The sequence below is a fragment of the Heloderma suspectum genome, chromosome 4 (assembly GCF_057233095.1).
Source record: "Heloderma suspectum isolate Gila_16-S chromosome 4, 16-S_ref, whole genome shotgun sequence".
Taxonomy (NCBI): domain Eukaryota; kingdom Metazoa; phylum Chordata; class Lepidosauria; order Squamata; family Helodermatidae; genus Heloderma; species Heloderma suspectum.
Genome location: NC_139461.1, coordinates 4,952,941 through 4,978,212, shown reverse-complemented (window position 1 = coordinate 4,978,212; position 25,272 = coordinate 4,952,941). Strand labels below are relative to the sequence as shown.

General features: G+C 48.8%; 2 protein-coding genes across 4 annotated transcripts in view; one reads left to right on the top strand and one right to left on the bottom strand.

Annotated features, from left to right (window-relative positions):
* Window positions 1-8,489, bottom strand: part of HSF1 (heat shock transcription factor 1) — a 70,339-nt gene extending 61,850 nt beyond the window's left edge. For both annotated transcript variants that reach the window (XM_084854743.1, XM_084854744.1), the window contains exon 1: window positions 8,124-8,489. In XM_084854743.1, the coding sequence (XP_084710869.1) occupies window positions 8,124-8,243 (120 nt within the window). In that variant the 5' untranslated portion in view covers window positions 8,244-8,489. The remainder of the gene's footprint in view (window positions 1-8,123) is intronic.
* Window positions 8,490-9,593: 1,104 nt separating this feature from the next.
* BOP1 (BOP1 ribosomal biogenesis factor) overlaps window positions 9,594-25,272 on the top strand; it is a 105,292-nt gene continuing 89,613 nt past the window's right edge. Inside the window, exons 1-3 of one of the 2 annotated variants that reach the window (XM_084854738.1) lie at window positions 9,594-9,692; window positions 11,643-11,834; window positions 24,820-24,930. In XM_084854738.1, the coding sequence (XP_084710864.1) occupies window positions 9,654-9,692; window positions 11,643-11,834; window positions 24,820-24,930 (342 nt within the window). In that variant the 5' untranslated portion in view covers window positions 9,594-9,653. The remainder of the gene's footprint in view (window positions 9,693-11,642; window positions 11,835-24,819; window positions 24,931-25,272) is intronic. The other variant, XM_084854742.1, reaches the window with a different exon arrangement.

The following is a 25,272-nucleotide window of genomic DNA, read 5'->3' as shown; positions in this document are numbered from 1 at the left end:
ATAAGTTAAATAAGCAGGGAGACAATATGCAGCCTTGTCGTACTTCTTTCCCAATTTTGAACCACTCGGTTGTTCCATGTCTGGTTCTTACTGTTGCTTCTTGACCCTCGTACAGGTTTCTCAGGAGACAGGTAAGGTGGTCTGGTACTCCCATCTCTTTCAGAATTTGCCACAGTTTGTTGTGATCCACACAATCAAAGGCTTTAGCGTAGTCAATGAAGCAGAAATAGACATTTTTCTGGAATTCTCTTGCTTTCTCCATGATCCAGCGAATGTTGGCGATTTGATCTCTAGTTCCTCTGCCTCTTCGAAACCCAGCTTGTACTTCCGGTAGTTCTCGGTTCACACACTGCTGAAGCCTAGCTTGTAGGATTTTGAGCATAACCTTGCTGGCATGTGAAATGAGCGCAATTGTACAGTAGTTTGAACACTCTTTGGTATTGCCCTTCTTTGGAATTGGAATGTAAACTGACCTTTTCCAGTCTTGTGGCCACTGCTGAGTGTTCCAAATTTGTTGGCATATTGAGTGCAGCACTTTAACAGCATCATCTTTTAGGATTTTAAATAGCTCAGCTGGAATACTGTCATCTCTGCTAGCTTTGTTGTTAGTAATGCTTCCTAAGGCCCACTTGACTTCACTCTCGAGGATGTCCGGCTCAAGTTCAGTGACCGCACTATCATGGCTATCAGGGACATTCAGATCTTTCCTGTATAGTTCTTCTGTGTATTCTTGCCACCTCTTCTTAATCTCATCTGCATCTGTTAGGTCCCTGCCTTCTTTGTCCTTTATCATGCCCGTCTTTGCACAAAACGTTCCCTTGAGACCTCCGATTTTCTTGAAGAGATCTCTAGTCTTTCCCATTCTGTTGTTTTCCTCAATTTCTTTGCATTGTTCATTTAAGAAGGCCTTCTTGTCTCTCCTTGCTATTCTCTGGAACTCTGCATTCAGTTGGATATATCTTCCCCTTTCTTTCAAAGGAAGAGTACAGGCAGGTAGCACAGAATTGCAGGGATGGCGTCAGGAAGGCTAAAGCGGAGAACGAGGTGAGGTTAGCGAGGGATGCTAAAAACAACAAAAAGGCTTTCTTCAGCTACGTGCATAGTAAAAGGCAGAGGAAAGAAATGGTTGTTCAGCTATTAAATAAGGATGGCAAAATGATAACAGATGACAAAGAAAAGGCAGAGGTGCTCAATTCCTACTTTGGCTCAGTCTTCTCCCAAAAGAGGGTCTATGACCCCCCTGGCAAAGGCGAAGTACAGGCTGAAGGGGCAGGATTGCAGCTTGAGATCGACAGGCATATGGTCAAGGAACACCTAATTACTTTGAATGAGTTCAAATCTCCAGGGCCAGATGAACTGCATCCTAGAGTCATAAAGGAACTGGCAGAAGAACTCTCAGAACCGCTGTCTATTCTCTTTGAGAAATCATGGAGGACCGGGGAAGTGCCAGATGACTGGAGGAGGGCTAACGTTGTCCCTATCTTCAAAAAGGGTAAAAAGGAGGAACCTGGGAACTACAGACCAGTCAGTCTGACATCAATCCCTGGGAAAATTCTGGAGCAGATCATAAAGCAATCCATCTGGAAGCACCTTGACAACAATGCCGTGATTACTCGAAGCCAACATGGATTTGTCAAAAACAAGTCCTGCCAGACAAATCTGATCTCATTTTTTGATCAAGTCACCTCCCTTGTAGACCGTGGGAATGCTGTAGACATCATATACCTCGACTTCAGCAAAGCTTTCGACAAAGTGCCCCATGATATCCTGATGAGCAAACTTGCTCGAAGTGGGCTAGATGAAACAACGATCATGTGGATCCACAGTTGGCTACAGAATCGGACTCAAAGAGTGCTTATCAATGGGACCTTCTCAAGCTGGGGAGAGGTAACGAGTGGGGTACCGCAGGGCTCAGTCCTGGGCCCAGTGCTCTTCAACATTTTTATTAATGACTTGGAGGAGGAGGTGCAGGGAATGCTGATCACATTTGCAGATGACACAAAATTGGGAGGGATAGCTAATACTTTGGAAGACAGAAACAAAATTCAAAGTGATCTGGATAGACTGGAGTGCTGGGCAGAAAACAACAGAATGGCATTTAATAGGGACAAATGCCAAGTTCTGCACCTAGGAAAAAGAAACCCAATGCACAGTTACAAGATGGGGGATACGTGGCTCAACCACACTACGAGCGAGAAGGATCTTGGAATTGTCGTCGATCACAAGCTGAATATGAGCCAACAATGTGATGTGGCTGCAAAAAAGGCAAATGCTATTTTGGGCTGCATTCATAGAAGCATCACTTCCAAATCCCGGGAAGGACTAGTTCCCCTCTACTCAGCACTGGTTAGGCCTCATCTGGAGTACTGTGTCCAGTCCTGGGCACCACACTTTAAGAAGGATGCAGACAAGCTGGAGAGGGTTCAAAGGAGGGCAACAAAGATGATCAGGGGACTGGAAACAAAGCCCTATGAAGAGAGACTGAAAGAACTGGGCATGTTTAGCCCTGAGAAGAGAAGACTGAGGGGAGATATGATAGCACTCTTCAAGTACTTGAAAGGTTGTCATAGAGAAGAAGGCCAGGATCTCTTCTTGATCATCCCAGAGTGCAGGACACGGAATAATGGGCTCAAGTTACAGGAAGCCAGATTCCGGCTGAACATCAGGAAAAACTTCCTGAGTGTCAGAGCAATACGGCAATGGAACCAATTACCTGGGGAGGTGGTGGGCTCTCCCACACTGGAGGCCTTTAAGACGAGGCTGGACAGCCATTTGTCAGGGATGCTCTGACTTGGATTCCTGCATTGAGCAGGGGGTTGGACTCGATGGTCTTGTAGGCCCCTTCCAACCCTACTATTCTATGATTCTATGATTCCCCCTTGCTTTTCGCTTCCCTTCTTTCCTCAGCTACTTATAAAGCCTCCTCAGACAGCCACTTGGCTTTCTTGCATTTCTTTTTCTTTGGGATGGATTGAGTTGCTGCCTCCTGAACAATGTTACGGACCTCTGTCCTTAGTTCCTCAGGCACTCTGTCTATCAGGTCTAATCCCTGAAATCTATTCCTCACCTCCGCTGTATATTCATAAGGGATATGATTTAGGTCATACCTGAATAGTTTAGTGGTTTTCCCTACACTCTTCAATTTAAGCCGAAATTTTGCAACAAGAAGCTCATGATCTGAGCCACAGTCAGCTCCAGGTCTTGTTTTGACTGACTGTATAGAGCTTCTCCATCTTTGGCTGCAAAGGACTTAATCTGATTTCGATATTGACCATCTGGTGATGTCCATGTGTAGAGTTGCCTCTTGTGCTGTTGGAAACGAATGTTTGCTATGATCAGCATGTTCTCTTGGCAAAACTCTATTAGCCTTTGTCCTGCTTCATTTTGTACACCAAGGCCATGCTTGCCTGTTATCCCGGTGATTTCTTGACTTCCTACTTTAGCATTCCAATCCCCTATGATGAAGAGGACATCTTTTTTTGGGTGTTAGTTCTAGAAGGTGTTGTAGGACTTCGTAGAACCGATCAACCTCAGCTTCTTCGGCATCAGTGGTTGGGGCACAGACTTGAATTACTGTGACGTTGAATGGTTTGCCTTGGATTCGTACTGAGATCATTGTATCGTTTTTGAGATTGTACCCCAGTACTGCTTTTCCCACCCTTTTGTTGACTATGAGTGCTACTCCATTTCTTCTAAGGGATTCTTGCCCACAGTAGTAGATATGATGGTCACCTGAATTAAATTCGCCCATGCCTGTCCATTTCAGTTTGCTGATTCCCAAGATGTCGATGTTCAGTCTTGCCATCTCATGTTTGACTACCTCCAGCTTACCTTGATTCGTTGATCTGACATTCCAGGTTCCTAAACATTCTTTACAGCATCAGACTTTCTTTTCACCACCAGACACATCCACAGCTGAGTGTCCTTTCGGCTTTGGCCCAGCCGCTTCACTCTTTCTGGTGCTACTTGGAAATACCCTCTGCTCTTCCCCAGTAGCATATTGGACACCTTCCGACCTGAGGGGCTCATCTTCCGGCGTCATATCTTTTAGCCTTGTGATACGTTCCATGGGGTTTTCTTGGCAAGAATACTGGAGTGGGTTGCCATTTCCTTCTCCAGTGGACCACATTTTGTCAGAACTCTCCACCATGACCTGTCCGTCTTGGGTGGCCCTGCACGGCATAGCTTATGGCTTCACTGAGTTACGCAAGCCCCTTCGCCACAACAAGGCAGTGTAACATGAAGGGGTAAGATGAACTTTACTTTAGATCAATTAGCGGGGGTTGATGATGAGTTTTTGGTATTTTCAGTTTTGCGAGATCAATTTGATCTGCCAGCTTCAGCGGAATGGCAGTATTTCCAATTGAAATATCTGTTGATATCTAGTTTCGGTCCTGCTGCTTGTACTGCCTCAGAGTCTTCTTCGCTACTGGAAATACTTATTGAAGCTGATCAGATGTATTGACCTACAATTCATGTTTATAAACATTTATTATCAATGAATAAATATGACACAAGTGGTTTACAGCAGGACTGGAACAGGGAATTGGAACGTCCTATTTTGCTTAATCAATGGACTGCCGTTTTGGCATCTGTATCGGACATTTCAATGGATCTTTGGTTATGCCTTATTCAACAAAAGCTCTTGTTTCTGGTCTATTGGACGCCACAACGTCTTTTTAGTAAAGGCTTGTCAAATTCGGCTAATTGTTGGAGGTGTAATGCAGTCAATGCTTCTTGTATTCATATGTTTTGGAAATGCCCAATGGCCGCCTCCTTTTGGGAGGAAGTTATTGTATGGATAAATTTTGCACTGGAAAGCTCTTTAATATTTACTGATGTAAATGTTCTTTCAAATTATGTACCTGCTTCTTGGAATGTTACACATGGTCAGCGTAAATGAATTTTTTGCACCCTTTTGGTTGCTAAAAGATTGATACTAAGATACTGGAAAGATTAAAGCTCACCACCTATAATGCAATGGACTGAAGACTTAACACTAGCAACGTTTGAAAGAGTGGTATATAGACGTAACTTGTAAATGGACGTATATGCGGACATTTGGTCTGCTTTAACTGAAGTTTATGTGTAACCTTTTTTTCCCTTCCCTTTTTTTCTTGAATATTGTATTGTTAGAAACTGAGGATTTTGAATGTGTTGTGGTATTTTTATTTCATTCTTGTTTTTTAGGTTTTGTAATGTTTTCAGTTTGTAAACATTCAAAATAAAAGATTAATAATAAAAAATCTATATGAAGCCGTTGGGTGAGGTCATTTGGGGTGGGGTGACACCAGTACACTGATGATGCTCTGCTCTATTTCTCCTAGTCGTCAGAGTCGGCTGAGGCGGTGAAGGCTGTAATGGACTGGATGAGGGACAATAAACTGAAGCTAAATCCTGACAAGATGGAAGCTCTGTGGATTGGTGATCCCCGAGTCTGGGAATTGAGTAAGCGACCTGTCCTGGATGGGGCTGCGTCCCCTCTGAAGGAGCAGGTGCGTAGCTTGGGAGTAGTCCTAGACCCATCCCTGTCATTGGAGCTCCAGCAAGACTCCGTGGCTCAGAGTACTTAGGGCCTGCTTTGGCAGCTACAGCCTTTCCTGGACAAGGGTAACCTAGCCACAGTAATACACGCACTGGTAACGTCCCAGTTAGACTACTGCAATGCACTTTATGTGGGGCTGCCCTTGAAGACGACTCAGAAGTTGCAGCTAATGCAAAATGCAGCAGCTAGAATGCTGACTGGAACATCTTATATAAATCACATAACACCAGTTTTAAAGGGATTGCACTAGCTGCCAATACACTTCTGGTCAGAATTCAAGGTTTTGGTGATGACATTTAAAGCCCTAAATGGCTTGGGAGCTCGATATTTATGGGCATGCCTCTCCCTATATATGCCTGCCTAAAGACTGAGATCTGTTGGAGAGGCCCTCCTCTGCATCCCACCAGTGCGAAACATACACTATGGTGGGATGTGGGAGAGGGCCTTCTCTGCTGTGGCACCGCAGTTCTGGAATGCTCTCCCCTTGGAGGCCCGATTGGCACAGACATTAGTCTCATTTCAGCGTCAAGTAAAAACATGGCTTTTTACCAAAGCCTTTGAGGCCAAAATGTATTCCCTAAAGTAGCGCTCTTTAAACTGTTTTAATGTTTTAAGATTTTAATTGGTATTAGCTTGTCCAAGGTTTAATATGTTTTTAGCAGTTTAAATTACTTGTTTTTTACTGTTTAAATTTTGTACGCTGCCCTGAGATCTTAATGACATAGGGCGGGATACAATTTTTTTAAATGAATAAAAAATAACCATACTGCTTGGAATTCTGAAAACTTCTCTCACTATAGAGACAAGTGACTACAGACTGGAGGTGCATGAGAGACAAAGTCATGAATGGAGGAAGGGGATAAAAAAGGGTGGATGAAAGAGAAAGTGGGAGAACAAGAGCAACAGTAAGTATTAGAAGCCAATGGCTACAAGGGCAGAGAAAAGGCAGAAAGGGGCCGATGAGTGCAGGATGTTAAGCAGGGGCCAGAACTAAAATAAAAGGTATGCTGGGCTCTTCAGCCAGAATGACAAAGGACTGGGTGCAACAGGAAGTGAATATTTTCTAGGAGGTGATGGTCAGCATACGCTTTTAGAGAAGTTTTCAACCAAACCAGCCCTACTCTTTCTAGCATTCTCAATCACCTGTGTTCCTTTGCTTTGCTACTATCTTTCACATTTATGAGTTCCATCAACAGAAACTTGAGATCCATATGGCAATGAAAGCAAGTTGAAAAGTGTCAACTTCCTGATCACCAGAATCAAGTTATTTGAATATGAGCAATCTGGGTAATATATTCCTCTATTTGATAGTGACTACATCTCAAGGAAATATGGAGAGAGAGAGAGAGTGTGTGTGTGTGTGTGTGTGTGTATGTGTAGGGGAGGCGAGATGCTGTGTAAAGAGAAAACCAATGTTTGAATATTCAGGCAGTGACAACCATATTAGGGAATATGAACTGCATATTATAGTATCAAAGCTGGCATGGAAGCTGTGGAAGGGGGATTACCCAAGGCCAAGTAATAAAGGGGAATGGTCAATATTCAGAAATCTGCTTAATTCAGCCTCGAGTCTTTCCCCCAGAGTATAAAGCCAGTTACTAATATCCCTGTTTTATATATGGTGAACAGAAGCTGACAGTGCCTTGCCTAGAGGTACTCAATTGATTCCTCTACTATTCTGAAAGCAGCATTGCACAGCCCAAACCCACTACAGGATACTGGACTACACTAGCTCTCGATTTCACTAAACTAACGTGCAAAATCTGAGAAAGCAGATTCAGATGGTCTCCTAGAAAATAATGCTCAATTGTAGATGAGGCCAGGGTAAAGTGAGCTGTCTGGTCAAACAATGGAATCTTTCTCAGAAAGGACATCTCTGCCTAGAAACATCTGCCATAGCAGGAGGTTACGGTAGGCATCTACAAACACTTCATATGTAAGCAGTCCAGCACAAGAGCTGGGCAAACAGTGGCACATTCACTGCCCACAAGATTTATAGCCAGGCAAGGTGGGGCTGGAAAAGAGGAGCATAAGAGTAAAGAGAAGATTAAGGAAGGGCAGGCAGGGGAGATTAAGGGTGGCTCTCCAAGAGGAGGACCAGGACGGAAGAGGGGTGTGGCAGAGGGCAAGGCATTCCGAAACTCTGCAACTACTGAAGGTTGGACTGAGCACCCGCTGCAGCATTCCTGCCGAAAGGACCTGTATACATTACAGCAGGGGCAGGCAACCTAGTGCCCTCTAGATGTTTTGGATTACAGCTCCGATCATCCCTGACCGCTGACCATGGCTGGGGCTTATGAGGAGCAGTCCAAAACATCTGGAGGACAACAGGTGGCCTGACCTTGCCTTAGACAGAGAGCGCGAGACATCGGCGGTCAGGCTCAGCCCCGAGGTGGAGGCCAGCCCCGAGCACTGGGTGCCACCCCCAGCATCACGTGTACCTCGGTGCCAGCGCGCTAGGCGCTGGGCAAAGGCCGGGCAAGGGAGAGCGAGAGACCAGAACCCCAGGCGGGAGGGGCAGCAGAGCGAGCGAGCGAGCGCCCCGCCCCCCACTCCTCCGCCCCCGCCCCGCCCTCACCGGGCTCCAGCAGATGAGCGGGTCGGTGTCAGGATCCTCCACCAGGGTCCACAGCTTGGTGAGGAAGGCGGGCACGTTGCTGCCCCCTCCGCCTCCCCCGGCGGCGCCGGAATTCTCCATGCCTCGACGGTGGCCGGCCGGGTCTGCTCGAGGTGGGCCGGGGCGGACCAGGCTAGGCGAAGCCGGCCTCCCCGCCCCTCAGGCGCGCCTCGGCCCGGCCCCGGCCCCCGCCGCCGCCTGAGCGAAAGGCTGGCTAGCGGCCGAGGCTGCCCAGAGCCCGCCGAGGCGCGAGCCCTCCCTGCGCACTCAGCCCGTCAGAACAGCCAGGCATGGCCGCCGCCATCTTGCGACGCGCAGGCGCAGTACAGCGCGCCGCTCCGGCTAGACTTTATTGCGCGTCTCGCGGTGGAGAGTTGACAGTCGTGCGCATGCGCTCCTGCGGCTCCCGGCCGCTCGCCCCAAGCGCGGCGCCTGCGCGCGGCTCTTTAGAGGCCGCAGAAATCGTGCGCCGCTTGAGGATTTTATGGAGCGCTTAATACGTGCAGGGCGCAATCTTATGCGTGTTCAGGCAGAGAAAAGGCCCGCAACTCCCGGCATGCCCCAGCCAGCGTAATTGCGTCTGCGTGTGACGTAACATTTTCGCTTTGTCCGTCCAGTCCACTGTTCCCATTCTGCGCTGGAGGCGGGGGAGAGAGAGGCTTACGACAACCCTGCAGAGTAGACCACTGGGGCTGAGGCTGGTTTGAGATTAAAGCCAAAACGCCCCCGTTACAAAGCACTCCCCCTGGGGTTACCACAAGGGCAGTGCGTTTGAATTGCCCCCTGACCGTGCGCCCCATTGATTGGTGTGCAATATTTAATGTTTTTAAGTACATATTTAAAAATAAAACACCGCTTGACACGAATGTCTAGGTTGGAAAGCGTTCGGATTCTTGTCTTTCGCGCCACCTTCTGCTGGGGGGTGCGGGAGGGACAGGTCGCTACTCAGCCACAGCTACGCTAAAACGCGGAACGTCCCAGCCGCAGATTCTGCTCGAGAGAGAAAAAATGGCCCCCGAAGCCCGCCCGGAAGCTGAGCTCCGCGCGCGAGTTAGGCGTCCGCTTGCAGCGGCGTGGAGTGGCGCATGCGCGCTTCTCCAGAGGCGCCTGCCCACCGACCCGGGTCCGCGACCTCGGCGCCTGCGCGCTGGGCGCGCCGTCCCGCCGCAGCCTTCGAGCACGAAAGCGCGCAGGCGGGTGGGCGTGGCTCTGCCACCTCGGACCTCCCGCTCGGACAAGTTCCCAGGCACCTGCTGTCGGGCCCCTTCGTAATTATTGCCAGCAAAGAACAAAAAGAAGCGGAGGCTTCCCCGAGCGCAGAGCAACGCAGCCGCAAGCGCCGCGCCGGGGCGCCCGCCCAGGGGATCCCCCGAGCCGAGCGGGGAGGGGCGGGCCGCCGCCGGCCTCCGCGCGCATGCGCCGTCGCGGGCCGCTGGCGTGGAGAGCGCACGCGGCGCGGCGCGGCGGCGGCGGCGCTCCTCCGAGGGAGCCATGCAGCCCGGCGCGGGCGAAGGCGGCAGCGGCAGCCGGGTGAGGGCCGGGGGGCGCGGGCGGGGCCTCCGCCGCGCGCCGGCTGCACACGTGCTTGGCCCCGCTGCGCGCCGGCGGGGCCGCGGGCGGAGGGGCTCAGGCCCGCGCCCCGTGCGCGCCGCGCTGCCCGCGCCCCGCGGGAGGGCCGCGGGGGCGGGGGCGCGTCGGGGGCTGCCTTGGCCCGCCTGGCCCGGCGTTGCGCACGCTGACCGGCAGCGGCGGCTCTCCGGGGTATCGGCAGGAGAGGCTGCCGGCGTCGAGCCTCGGCCCTTCCCGCGCCTCACAGGCGGGCCAGGGGCCTGGCTGCTCGGCAGGAGGCCGCTCTTCCGAAGTCCGCCCCTCCGTGCCAAGCCGACGGAGTCCTTCGGTCGCCAGGGGCGGGGGGCTGTGGCTCAGCGGTAGCGGAGCGCGTTTGGCGTGCCCTGGGGCCTTGTAGGCCCCTTCCGGCGCTACTGTTCTGTGATCTCAGTCCCCTGCTTGCTCGAGATCTTCACACCGCGCGTAGTTAAACTATGGAACTCGCTGCCACGGGGTGTGGTGATGGCCTCCAATTTGAAGGGCTTTGAAAGGGGGTTGGACAAATTCCTGGAGGAAAGGGCTCTCAGTGGCTACTAGTCCTGATGGCCATGTGCTACTTCCACTACCAGAGGCTCTGTGCACCAGTTGCTGGGGAACATGGGCGGGAGGGTGCTGTTGTGCTCATGCCCTGCTTGTATCCTGGTCGACAGCTGGTTGGCTACTGCGTGAACAGAATGCTGGACTAGATTTATTTATTCATTCATTCATTCATTCATTACATTTATATCCTGCCTTTTTTCCTCCTCAAGGAACCCAAGGCAGTGTACATAATCCTCCTCCTCACTGTTTTATCCTCACAACAACAGTTCTGTGAGGTGATCTGGCTGGGTGGGAGGCAGCTTCCTACATTTGTTTATTAATTACATTTGTAACCCACCCAATAGCTAATGTTCTCTGGGTGTTCTTCCTTGTACCTGTTAACCCACTCTTATTGAGAACGTAAGCACTCTGTCCTGGGGCCTGCAATTGTCTGTTCAGGATTATCAGTGGAACCTGAGTTCTACTGTAGTCAGGAAAGCATGTCTGGCTCAAAGTTGTACTCCAGTTATAACTGGGCTAGCCAACTTCTGTATTTCCACAGTCCCAGTGTCTGGGAAAGCAGAAGTGTATTTACCACCCCAAAGGACTCCTGCTCACATCAAGCTCTGTAATAAAGCTGGTTCCAGCTAGCAGTAATTTCTGTACAGTTACAGAGCGCTTGTGTTTTGACACAGCATCACATGCAAATATGCACCTTTACTTGTATGTCATTCCTCTGAGGAGCTCAGGGAAGCACATACGTGAAGGTAAAATGGGAGAGCCCCAACTGTGAGGTAAGTTAGGCTGGGAGAGAGTGACTGACCCAAAGTGAGTTTCATGGTTGAGTGTGAGTCCTCACTTCATCAGACCAAGTCAAGTGCTGCACCTGCCACGCCAGCCCATTTGCACACTATAAGCATGTTACACACAAAAAGAGGTGTTACAATAAAGTAAGTTGTTATTGCAACTTCTAATAAGTTGAAAACACTTCCTTTTATAAGTGAATCTAAGGCCTAATTGTTCACAATATATTAGAAAAAATTGGGTAGCAACACTAGGGGCCAGATAAAATTACCTCGGGAGGTGGGGAGAGATTTGATTTCAGGGATTGCTAATTAGCCATCCCTGGTGAAGATGAGACATCTGAACGACAGGATATGATATGCTAGAAGGATATCCAGGAGTACTGGAAGGATGGCAACATCAGCTCTCTGATTATTGATTCTGCTGGATATTCATTCCACCAACATTTCCCGCACCATTCTTAGGAGGGGCCTTGTGGTCTGCAAGAGGATTTGGCACAAATCCTATTGATAGTACAGTCCTCTGATGCTTGCTGTTTCTTTTCATTAGCCTCTTTTTAGCACCCTGGCCCTTGAGAATCAAGAAGAGGAAAGTGATGATCTGACAGACAGTGAAGAAAGTGTCTTCTCTGGCCTGGAGGATTCTGGGAGTGACAGTATCACAGAAGAGGAAGAGGAGAAAGACAACAACAGTGGGGTTGAAGAGAAGTCAACAGGTGTGTTGCCTTCTGAAAATATGCAAGTAAGTATAGAATGTGGGGGTGTCACATCTGTGGCATTCCATCTTCATGCAGCTCTTGGTGTGTAGCTTTTTGAGAGAGTTTCAAGGGAAAGAAATTTTGCATTCCTTCAATATTGTTTTCCACATATCCTTGGTACACACACACACACACACACACACAGGGAGGTAGTGGGCTCTCCCACACTGGAGGCATTCACGACGAAGCTGGACAGCCATCTGTCAGGGATGCTCTGACTTGGATTCCTGCATTGAGCGGGGGGTTGGACTTGGTGGCCTTGTAGGCCCCTTCCAACCCTACTATTCTATGATTCTGTATGCAGACACAATGAAAGGTGGTGAATTCCCACAACTGTACTGCAGCCCAATCACTAGAATTAGTTTTTTCCTTGGAATTTAATCAACTTGTGTAGGTAGGAACATTTTACTCCAAGTAAAGTTATGGTGAGGCTAATTTTCTCCCTGTCATAATCATGCAGATACTTAAAGGTGGATCAGGAGTCATCTGTGGTAACATTGTAACAGCACCCAGATCGTGGAAATCCCTGTCCTGTGAGATTTTTTTTTCTCCATTGATGATGATCCTTCACCAGTTAAAACCTCTTCAGTTAAGCAAGGGTTTGGCTTGCTTTTTGCCCAGTTTTATTAGACTTCCTTTTGTGTTTCTGATGGACTCTGATGCTGTTTGTTTCCTTGTTTTTAGTATATTTCTCTTAATTTTAAGTTTTGTAAGCCACCTTGAGCATATTGGAATGGAAAACGGGGTGTAAAACGCCCCTCTCCAGTTTATTTCTGGGATCACAGCTCAGGGGAAGAGCACAGGCTTCTCATGCAGAAGGTCCCAGGTTCACTTCCTGGCATCTCCAGTTCAAAGGCTCTCAGTTGGCAGGGCTGGGAAAGACTGGTTTGTACTGCTGTGGCAGATAGCCTTTGCTTGATCTTTGCTGGACTGAAGTGGGATATTTCTCAGTGTTGCTGTTGCTGTTTTATTTAATACATTTCATAAGCATTTTATAATTTATATTGTTTCTATGATATTGTTTAAAAGTAGCTTGGTTTGATTATGTTGTAAGCTACTTTGTAGACACTGGAGAGTCACTACCTGTCAGAATAGATAGTACTGGGCTGGATGGTCAGATAGTCAGGCCTTGTATAGCACAGCTTCTGAAGCACTCAGTCTTCAGTTTTGCCAAACTATGTTTTGTGCTCTTATAGTAACAGGTGTTCATTCAAAAATATTTAATGTGCTACTTCACAAAGATTTTAAGTAGCCTTACTTATATTTGGTCTCTGGGGCAGTTGCAGTGAGTGGAAGTATGGGGCAAATAAGCGCCTTAAACTCAGACTTGCAGAGGAAAGTACAGGACTCCTGGACAGGGTTGGAAGGTATAGTGCGATTTCTGTTCTAAGTCTTTGGGAAATACTGGAATAAGTATACCAGTGATCAGATACACTTCATAGAACCATAGAATCATAGAATTGTAGGGTTGGAAGGGGCCTACAAGGCCATCGAGTCCAACCCCCTGCTCAATGCAGGAATCCAGGTCAGAGCATCCCTGAAAGATGGCTGTCCAGCCTCGTCTTGAAGGCCTCCAGTGTGGGAGAGCCCACTACCTCCCTAGCTAATGGGTTCCATTGTTGTATTGCACTAACAGGAAGTTTTTCCTGATGTTCAGCCGGAATCTGGCTTCCTGTCACTTGAGCCCATGATTCCGTGTCCTGCACTCTGGGATGGTCGAGAAGAGATCCTGGCCTCCCTCTCTGTGACAATCTTTTAAGTACTTGAAGAGCGCTATCATATCTCCCCTCAGTCTTCTCTTCTCAAAGCTAAACATACCCACTTCCTTCAGTCTCTTCTCATAGGGCTTTGTTTCCAGTCCCCTGATCATCTTCGTTGCCCTCCTCTGAACTCTCTCCAGCTTGTCTGCATCCTTCTTAAAGTGTGGTGCCCAGAACTGGACACAGTGCTCCAGATGAGGCCTAACCAGTGCTGAGTAGAGGGGAACTAGTACTTCCCGGGATTTGGAAGCGAGGCTTCTATGAATGCAGCCCAAAATAGCATTTGCCTTTTTTTGCAGCCCCATCACATGGTTGGCTCATACTCAGCTTGTGATAGACAACAATTCCAAGATCCTTCTCGCTTGTAGTGTTGTTGAGCCAAGTATCCCCCATCTTGTAACTGTGCATTAGGTTTCTTTTTCCTAGGTGCAGAACTTGGCATTTATCCCTATTCAATGTCATTCCGTTTTCTTCCCAGCGCTCCAGTATATCCAGATCACTTTGAATTTTGTTTCTGTCTTCCAAAGTATTAGCTATCCTGCCCAATTTTGTGTCACCTGCAAATGTGATCAGCATTCCCTGCACCACCTCCTCCAAGTCATTAATACAAATGTTGAAGAGCAGTGGGCCCAGAACTGAGACCTGCGGTAGCCCACTCGTTACCTCTCCCCAGTTTGAGAAGGTCCCATTGATAAGCACCCTTTGAGTCCGCTTTTGTAGCCATCTGTGGATCCACCGAATCGTTGTTTTATCTAGCCCACTTTGAGCTAGTTTGCTTATCAGGATATCATGGGGCACTTTGTCGAAAGCTTTGCTGAAGTCGAGGTATATTATGACTACAGCATTCCCACAGTCCACAAGGGAGGTGACTTTATCAAAAAATGAGATCAGATTTGTCTGGCATGACTTGTTCTTGACAAATCCATGTTGGCTTCGAGTAATCACAACATTGTTTTCAAGGTGCTTCCAGATGGATTGCTTTATCATCTGCTCCAGAATTTTCCCAGGGATTGATGTCAGACTGACTGGTCTGTAGTTCCCAGGTTCCTCCTTTTTACCCTTTTTGAAGATAGGGAGAACGTTAGCCCTCCTCCAGTCATCTGGCACTTCCCCCGTCCTCCATGATTTCTCAAAGAGAATAGACAGCGGTTCTGAGAGTTCTTCTGCCAGTTCCTTTATGACTCTAGGATGCAGTTCATCTGGCCCTGGAGATTTGAACTCATTCAAAGTAATGAGGTGTTCCTTGACCTTATGCCTGTCGATCTCAAGCTGCAATCCTGCCTCATCAGCCTGTACTTCGCCTTTGCCAGGGGGGGTCATAGACCCTCTTTTGGGAGAAGACTGAGCCAAAGTAGGAATTGAGCACCTCTGCCTTTTCTTTGTCATCTGTTATCGTTTTGCCATCCTTATTTAATAGCTGAACCACCATTTCTTTCCTCTGCCTTTTACTATGCACGTAGCTGAAGAAAGCCTTTTGGTGCTTTTAGCATCCCTTGCTAACCTCAGCTCGTTCTCAGCTTTAGCCTTCCTGACGCCATCCCTGCAATTCTGTGCTACCTGCCTGTACTCTTCCTTTGTTGCTTGTCCTTCCTTCCACTTCCTATATGTGTCCTTTTTTGTTTTCAGGTCATCTCTAAGCTTTTTGTGACGCCACATGGGCTTCTTCTGTTGTCTTCCACCTTTTTTTCTTGTTAGAATGGTTTGCAATTGTGCCTTAAGAATTTCCTTTTTTAAAAGCTCCCACCCACTTCTCTCCTCAACAGGGTGGCAATGGAACTTAATGCTGAGAAGCGAAAGTATAAATGTTTCACCTGCAGGGAAGAGGTCCCCTTAGCCACTTAACAGGGCTTTGCTTCTACTTTGCTTGTGCAATGTCTTCAGCCATTTTTCAGCTTTGCTCTGTCGATTTCTTTGTCAGCCAGCATCTCAGGAAGTGTCAGAGAGGGATGAGAGGCAGTGCTTAACCCATGGAGTAGGGCATTTTCTGAGTTCCTGGAGCTCTTGGATTCTTAATTGCTGAAGGCACAATCCTACGCATGTTCAGATGGAAAAACATCCTACAACTCCCAGCATGGCTAGCTGGGGCATGCTTGGATTTGTAGGTTTTTTCTGTCAACGTGCATAGGATTGCACCTTAAAGCACATCAAATCATAATCTACGGCCTTCCCTGAAAAAAGGAATAATCTATGAACTGTCCTGACTAGGACTCTGCTGAGGTAGTGGTTTCTCTGTGATGGGATTTGTTGCCCTTGCTGCAGTGAGCAACAGCCACAGAAGTGGCAATTCAGCAAAGCGTCCTAGTGGCTGGTCTTATTCTAACTGTGTGACTTAAATTTAATTCTGGCAGCCAGGCCCTGCTAGAACTCCCACTCACCCTGGGGACTGTTAGGGGTTGCACAGATAGGAGAGATCACTTGAGGGCAAAATGGAGCCTCATCCTGAAAGAAAGAGAGAAAGAAAGGATTTCCTGTTGTCATCATACTTTAAATGTCAGCCCTTTAGCAGGGATGTTTGCTAGCAGGAGGTTGGAGATCTCGATAGATTTCTGAAAATGCTGTCTAGTGGTGAGGGAAAGCTAGATCACATGTAGTTTTTGAACTGCGTATTATCTCCTGTTGAACTGTTTTGCTTCTCACAAAGCTCGTGAATATTCTTTGAACTTTGTCAGTCAGATGGCTGAAGTAAAAGTGGTACATGTGAAGGAAAAAGATTGCATTGCCCCGATTGTCATATCTGAATTTAGGAAGGATTTATTCCCCTATTGCACTGGTTATTGAATAGCTGTCAATGGTGTCTTCTCCTTTTTTATGTGTAGATTGATACAATTGCGTAAGTAATCAGTTCTGCAGGCAGCCTATGAGGTCTTTCCTGCTTTCATATTAGGGTTTCCTGATAGGTTGATCTCAGAGGTTTTTATATTGTCAGTGGTCCTGGTGATTCAGACCCTCCCATGCTTTGCTTCTGAGCAGCTGTTTTTGGTGTGTAGCACTAGCCTTCCTCTGCCACTGCATTCTCTTTCCTCTGGCTTGACTGTACACAGCAAGTTTCACCTATGTCGAGAGCCTAATGCTGTGTGCATTGTAAATAATACTATAGTAAAAAAAAAAAAAAGGACTTTCTGCTTCTGCCAGTCTTACTCGTCAGGTCTTCATAGTCAGTCAGCTTAGCATGGATCCTGGGGAGCATGAATGTGTAGAATGGAATAGACAATCGTCAGCCAGCAGTGGAGGTTGAAAGCCCCACCATGTGCTACAGGTCTGCTGCTTCCTCCAAAATAAGGGATTCTTTCACCTTGTTACCAGTAGGTCTCCTAGCTTAGGGTGAAAACCATTTGAGCTTTCCCTCCTGAGCTTATCTCTGGCAACAGACTGTCACTGGTCTTAATCCTGGGTCTTTGACCTTGGAAGGTTTACATCAAGGGAGGGCAACCACTTTTAGTCTGGAGGCTGGGTTACCCCCTCAGAAAAAATGGTGGGCTGGATGAAGTCAGAGGGGGGCCCTCCCATCCCATGACCTCATCCAGCCTGCCCTGCCCGCTTTTCCATTAAAATAATTCCTCCATGCCTCTATCTGCATAGAGATATGGACTCATCCAGGGGTTGCAGAAACGGTCTCCTGCAAGCCTTGTCAGAGTCTGGCTCCTCCTCCTTGATCGGGGCACAAGTGGTGCAGGAAGGGACTCTGCTGGGGCTTGCAGGACTGGCTCCAGCAAGTTTTGGCCAAGTAGTGTTGGGGATTCCCCAGCACTATCTCCTGTCTCTGATCAGAGATAACAAAGGGATTCACCTTTGGGCACCATTTCCCCTTGATTGGGAGGGTGAGCGGCGCAAAGGGGAATCCCTTTGTTATTTCTGATTGGAGACAACATGGGGGTTTCTTATCCCCTAGTGGGGTTGGGCCTGGGGAGTGCTGGGGCCCACAGAGGTACTCAACCCCCACAGAGGTACTCAACCCCCACGGGCCTGACTGGGCCTCAACCATGGCTTACATAAACTGTGAGAATGCACGGTTTCATGGAGTATGCAGGAATAAAACAGTGGAAGGGAAGGCAGATTCGCTTTCAGCATGTGCTGGCTGGCCTTCGCCTACAGTGGTCAGCTTCTGCCTCTACAGCAGGGCTGGGCAACTGTTTTCAGGTGGTGGACTGCACTGGTAGCTGGGGTGGAGCTGTTGGGGCTGGTGCATTGGTGGAAAGGACTGGTGGGGGCAGTGGGTGGGGCCATGGTGGTGGGGTGCTGAACACACCTGTCCTTCCCCCCTCAAACTCCTAGACACACCTCCCCCCCCCGATACACACCTCCCCCCCCGATACACACCTCCCCCCCCGATACACACCTCCCCCCCCCGATACACACCTCCCCCCCCCGATACACACCTCCCCCCCCGATACACACCTCCCCCCCCGATACACACCTCCCCCCCCCGATACACACCTCCCTCCCCGATACACACCTCCCTCCCCGATACACACCTCCCTCCCCGATACACACCTCCCTCCCCGATACACATACCTCCCTTCTTTCCCCCACCCCATGCTTACAAAAGGTCCCTTCTGTGCAGGGAGGGGGATGTTACAGCAGCCACACTCTCTATGGTTAGCCCTCAGCCTGGCTGCTAGAGCGTTATCTCACAGACACTCTAGCATCTGTGCTCAGAGGATTGGTCATAGAGAGCACCACTGCTAGGGCATCGGTTGTTGGCCCAATTTTGGTGGGCACTGCAGGCTCACCTGTGCTCTGGATTCAGTATGGTATAACAGACGGATCTTTTGACTAGGGAGGCCAGAGTGCAAACCCTACGCTGCCATGGAGCTCTTAGGCATTTCACCATTTCCCAGCTTTACCTACTTGACAGGCTGGTTGTAAAAGGAAAATTGGGGAGAAACATCTGTGTGTGCTTTCTTGAGCTTCCTGAAGGAAGGGCAAAATTCGCATTTAAGATCATTAGCCCTGAAAAGGCCTCCGAGTATGCCGGCCGGTAGGAGTGGAGGAGCTTGCAATCCTCTGGCCTCGGCAGGGAGATGGCCTGGCCTTGTTCTAGGTGGCAGTCGATAGCTCCTGCACAGAGGAGCTCAAAGTTATCAGTCCTGGAATTCCTTGAGAATTCCCTCAGGTGCCAAAGAGAGATTTAGAGAGAGCTGTGTGGTTGCTGATGTGTTCTTTTTTTCTCCTTGGGGAATTGTGAGCTAGAAATTCCTTACATGGTTTAGTTTAAGGGCCCCCAATGTCAGTATATAGGGGGTGGGGAGGAGGAGGAGGAGAGGGCTGACACCTTGATGTGTGCAGATGTGAACTGAGGGCTGTGTGGGCAAGAAGTTAAGCTTCCTGTGAACTGTTAGGTAAACAAACTCCAGGGTTGTCCAGTGACGTGGACTGGTCGCAGTGTGAAAATGCCTAGTGTGTTGGCTCACAGCCACAAACTTGCTGGGCCTCAGTCCCCCATCTACAACACGGGAATAGTGTTGTTGGAAGGGTTATTGCTAAGATAATGTATGTGAAATGTATTCAGTGCCCAGAAAAGGTACTATATTTGATAGGTAACTTATTCTGGATGTTTTTATACCACCCTTCAATAATAATTCTCAGAGTGGTTTGCATAAGAAGAAATTCAAAACAACTGAAAATACAAATAAAACAGATCCAGTTGTAAAAACATTGGAACTAAAAGGCAGCAAGATCTTAAAAGTCAGAGAAGACTTGTGGGCTCTCCCACACTGGAGGCATTCAAAACGAGGCTGAGCAGCCATCTGTCAGGGATGCTTTGACTTGGATTCCTGCACTGAGCAGGGGGTTGGACTCAGTGGTCTTATAGGCCCCTTCCAACCCCACTATTCTATGATTCTTAGACCAATACGTAGGAGTCTACAAATCTGCTCTTAGCACATGACACAGGCAGGGTCTCATTTTCTCTCTGGTGAGCATGAAGTCACCCCTGCACCGCTTTGCCCCCGAGTAGTATTTTCCCCTCTTCCTCCTCCTCCCTCGCTCCTTCCACTGCACCAGCCAGTGCTGAATACATGACCCACCCCCCCCCCAGCACTGAGCAGTGCTCAGTGCATGAGCTGTTACTGCCCTCTCCTTCCATTAGGTTGAACTGATGGGAGTAGGGGTGGGGGAAGGACTTGTGCTGCTAGGTGGACAGGAGGGGCAGCACTGAGCTGAGAGATGCTAAAGAGGGAGGAGGAGGCTTGTTTCTCACTTGAAGGGGTGAGAATGGGAGGGAAGAGGCTGCTGTAATGGTAGTCATAGGAAGGGGTAGAGTGCGGGAAGCTGCACTGGAGCCTCTCCTGCACACTCAGCTGAAGGGTTGTCTGCCTGTTGCTGTGCTTCATAAGTACTCTTGAAAGCACAGCATCACATGAAAGCACAGCTTTTTCTCTAGCACCTTTCAGCTCTAGGATGTGCTTAGCATGTGATCTGGCACCACTTTCCACCATGTAGTGTGCATGAATGCATGCACACCTCCCTCCGATCAACACAGGCTGGCAGGGGTGGGGATGCACTGGTGGAGGTCAGCAGCACCTCATGTTCTAAGCCAGGGGTGTGGGACCTGTTTTGGCCCCCCAGCTTCTTCCTAGGCAGGGAAAAGCTCTTCCTAGGCAGGGAAAAACTCCAGTCAGCTGCTCATCTGAGATAAGAGCTTTCCCTGGCAGGGGAAGAGGGGTAAGGAAACTGGCGGGCCAGATGGGGACCCCATGTGGGCTGGATTTTGCCCACAGATTCTCAATGGTTATGTTAAGCAATGAGAGAGCCAGTAAAGGAGTGGGGAGGAAGAGGAGGTTTAGGCTCATGTACATTCCAGAGAGCTCTCCTGAGCTCTGAACTGGTGGGAACCTATGTGAGCAGGGGGGATCTTCACTGACTTTGCATTGAGCATCTGAGACTCTGGGCCCCTCTGGAGCAGGGTTGGGATGTCCATGCATAGTGGGTTGGCAGTCAGTGCAAGCCGAAATTTGTGGGGCTCGTACTATATAAATGCTAAGCATTTATAAAATATTTTAATCACACCGTACGGTGACGGCTACTGGCACAGACAGCTTTAAACAAGAGCTAACCCTTCCTTCTTTCTTTCCTTCCTCCTCCTCCTCCTCCTCGAATTGGACTGTTGGGCTGATGGCTAAAAGGAATCTCCATAATAGAGAATTGTTTGAATACCAGATGTGTGGGACCATCGCTTCCATGTCCTGCTTGCAGACTTCCCATTGGGGCATCTGGCTGGCTGCTGTTGAAGGCAGAATGCTGGACTAGGTGGCCCTTTGTTCAGATCCAGCTTCAGGGTAGTTCTTATGCTATTGCTAGTAAATATGCTGATTGCAGTATGTCAGGTTCTGGCTTCCACAGAAGTCTCTCCTCCCCCAATACCAGGGCTGGTTCAGGTGTAGGGAGAACTCCCACAACCCTTGTTCTTATCCATGTTTGTTTCGTCTAGCTGTCTGCTGATCTAGTGTGCTCCTCATGCAATTAAAGCTCGCTTTCACGTGACTTTTTTGTGGTAGATAGTGCAAACAGAATAATGTTTGTAAAACACTTTTCAAATTAAAAGAGCTCTATGAATGAAAATTAAAAAGCAGGGCTGAGTTCCAGACTAGAGTCTTGTCGCTGTCTCAGAGCTGTGTTGCTCCTGTGCTCTCGCTAAAGCCATTTGCTGATGGTGAAGTGAGTTTTCAGCACCAGCCATGGCTTCTGGTGTTTCTCCTGTTGCCGCAGGCATTGCTGAATCAGCAGATGCAGTCACAGTGACCTGCCCTCCTCACCTCAGAAGTCCCGGCAGCTGCAGCTGCTGCAATTACTCCTTCCGATTGCTTTTCCTGGCTGGCTTTCCCCCCTTCTTTTCTCTGGTGTTGCCTGCTGCCCTCTGGTGGACTCCTTGCCCATCTTCCTGCAGGAGATGCTTGACTCCGCTCAAGACAATATGATCCTGTGGTGTAGCCCATGCATGCAAATCAAGGCAATCGGTACAGCTGTAGAAGAATCCAAGAGCAGCAACAACAACAAAAGGTGGCTGCCCAAGAGAGATAGTTCCCAGTTCTTCATCAAGGGAAATATTTAACTCTTTATGATTAAAAAAAAAAAAACTGCTTGGGGCAACTGTTCACTCCAGCTCACCAAAGCCAAGAGCAGTCTCCTATACATTGACACTGGCCTCTTGGGTCAGAAGGGTGACATGAGCCAGCTACTCCATCTTAAAAATGAATAAGCCCACCGTAAAGCACACTTCCCAGAAGGTTCGGTGGAGGGGTAGTGGCAGCAGTTGGTGCTGCCTGAACAGCCCACATCAACTTATCTTGTCCTGGCTCTCTTCCAGGTGATTGCCAGAAGAACATGAGCCCGCAGCAGGGGGAGCTTGATCACTCAAGTGTTGCTGGGGGGGGGGGGGGGTCCATGGAAGCATAGATCCAGGCCTCTTCTCCTAAAGGCACATTGAGAAGCAACTTGGCCTGTTACAGATGAGGAGCTGAGCCTGCCCTGCTGGGCCAGGATGCTCTGTGGGTTTGCCATGGCTGCAGAGGTGACCTTGGAGTTCTGTGGCACAGTCTTGCTGGCTAGAATGTCTTGCTGCACCAGAGACCCATTTTTGCAGCATGGGGCTCTGCTCCAAGCCCATGGAGTGTTGGGAGGAAGGGAAATGGGGGGGGGGGAGAGAGGGGAGAGACAGACAAAACCTTTTTGATGCCAAAAGCCTGGGAAAAAACTTACCTCCGATCAGCTTTTTTTCAAAGACTTTAATAAAGCCTTTGTTTTTGCTGTAATCCCATCTTCTAGTTGGCCCTGTACTTTCTAGGCCCCCAGCCCTACTTTCTCCCCTTGGCCAGAAGGGTGGAAGTCAGAGAGGGGGCCTCAAAGGCCTCTGTTATGGGTTGCGTACAGCAGAAGGTGATCACACACTGTGCAGATTTTACTGCTCCCCAGAGGAGTGTTTTGTGGGGCTGCTTTTCTGATTATTCCGTCAAATCCTCCGGTAAAACCCACTCCAGGCTGGGTCCCCTCTGAGCGGGGGAGGAGGGCAAATCTCTTTTCCAGGGAAGGATGTGCAGTTTTGCCTGCACCCGCACGCCAGGCCAGCGCGTAGGTGCAGTCTGGAACACCAGGCCCGTGGGCTGGAATCTGGCAGAGTGGCTGGGGCTGGATCCTGTCCTGTCCCAAAATCCCAATGTGGAGCATTTTCCATGCTGAGCCCAGGGTGAATATGAGGACATAAGAAGAGCCCTGCTGGATCAGGCCAAGGGTTCCTCTAGGCCAACATCTTGTTGCCAATAGTAGCCAGCGAAGTGCCTCCAGAAAGCCCACAAGAAGGGGGTGAAAACAGGAGCCATCCCCTGTTTTTCTGGTATCCCAACAATGGGAATGCAAAGGTGGGCTGTCTCTGAATAGGGAGTTTTTGCTTAGTTGTCGGGGCTAATGGTTGTTGATAGACCATCAGGCCATCTAGACTAGTAAAAGTTCCTGTTCAGCTCATGCAGCATGGAGAGAACCTTGGTATATTGTCTGGTGTTTGACACAGAATGGCCTAGATGCCACTGCACCATAAAACCCCAATCTATATGCCTGAGGCAGTGGCGGTCACACATCCCATGGCAATGCATTCCATTCGTGAATTATGCATTGTGTGAAGGAGTTCTTCCTTTTGCCTGTCCCAAACCTACTGCCAGTTAATTTCATTGGGTGACCCCAAGTTCTAATATTATGAGAGCAGGAGAAGACATTCACTCGGTTCACTTTTTTCCATGCCGTTCACAGTGGTGGATCTCTGGGAGCTGCCCGGGGGGCTCCTTTGGCCCACAGTAGGGAGATGGGCTGTAGCCTTCACGTAAAGTGGAGTGGGGGCTTCTGGGCTTGGTAGTTGTAGGTGTGTCTGAGAAGAAAGATTGTGTACAGATGGTTGCATGCAATCACCATGTTGAGCCTAGAAGCAGAATGTGGCCAAGTGCATTGTGGACCAGCGGGTAGTGTGTTTCTGTATGCCAAGGAAAACAAGCAAACTTTTAATTGGACAAAAGCATCCCCCCCCCCCAATTTAGGTCTTTAACGTCATGCATCAAACAGTTTTTAAGTTTTGGGTTAATGTTTCAACTTCAACAGATGCTTCCTATTCATCATGTTTATAGCCCATTCTATTCTGCAAGTTTAGAGTAGATTGCAGCCATTTTTCCAGACACATATTTCTATCCTTGTGTTACTTTAAGCTGCAGCTGGGAATGCAGGAAAGGGGAAAATGGTAGCACCAAGAAAATTCCCACAGTGTCCTTTCTGCCAGGCAGGGGTCCAGAAATTTTGACTGACCTTAGTATCCAGTCTCAACCAGGAGGTGCTCAGTCAGTCTTGAGGTGGTGCTTTGCTGAGCTTCAGAGTCCCAGCACGACCGCAGAGACAAGCCCCTGCCCTCCTCCCTAACGTCAAGCTATATGTGGAGGTGAGGGCTTGTCCCTTTTGCACTGAGCCTTGGGGAAGATGAGATCCCTCGTACCCACTCCAATGCTTAGCAGAATAAAGGAATCCTCCCACTGGTGTTGAACTGATCAGTACATTTGTGGACCTTTGCTGCCAAGAAACATCAAATTAGATAGAATCATAATCAAGAAGTTAAGTCTGAATGGCTATTACACATACTTCCACTCTCTCTCCTGAGCAAAGTCTGCCCCAGTCTCAGCGCTCAACTTTTGCTTCACAGAAAATGGTTGTCCTTTGGTCAAGTGAATTCCTAACACAAGCAGCCGTGTTGTTTCTTTGCCTCCCCTGTGCCTCTTCCACTTGTTTTGACTACTGTTGGGCACATGCATATGCAGATGCCTCCCAATTAGTCAGGTCATGGCTCCAGCTATACTGAATAGCAGCAACTTTTCAGGTTATCGTGCCAAAGTTATTTCCCAGCACTACTGCCTGAGCTGCATTACCTGAAAGTTTCTTCAGTGCCCCTGCTTGATTGTGGAAGTGGGTGATGCTCCTCTAGGAGAGGGAAACTGCAGGTGAACTGGAGCGACGTCTTCACCGTGTATCAGGAACCTGTTGAGAATCAAGGGAGTGCCAGGATGCACACTGTGGAAAGGCTCAGAAACAGCAGTTTGAATCATGCCTCTGAGAGGGGCCCTCACAGCTCTGCAGTTGGTACCAGTCATTCTATATAGTTTGTGGAGGACTCCGGAATAAATGTGTATGAAGGAGCCTCTTGCTACCTTTGCATGGTAACTGTTTCTGCCATCTTGTTTTACAGGCTGGAGAGGCTTCCAGGAAGGAAGTGCAATCATGCCGTAAGATCAAGGGCACAGAAATTGTTCAGCAGGAGTTGGAGAACGAGTATGCAGAAGACAGTTCTGATGAGGAGGTAAGACCATCTGCCCGGTTGCTCTCTGGACAAGGATGGCCTGGCTGGCTGCGTGGAGCTAAGCAAATCAAAGTCTCCAACTCTTTTTGTTCTCAGAAGGGTGGCCATATTAGTCTGTTGCAGCATAAGCAACAAAGACTCTTATAGCGCTTTAAAGACGAGCATGTTTATTATGGCATAAGCTTTCATGGACTAGAGCTCAATTCATCAGATGCATGAAGTGTTATCCTGAGTTACAGATATAGATGCACATGGTTTGGTGGGGAGATTGTAAACAAGTGAGGGGGAAATGAAGTGCAGAACATATAGACACTGGCCATTCACAAAACAGTTGTTAGCGAT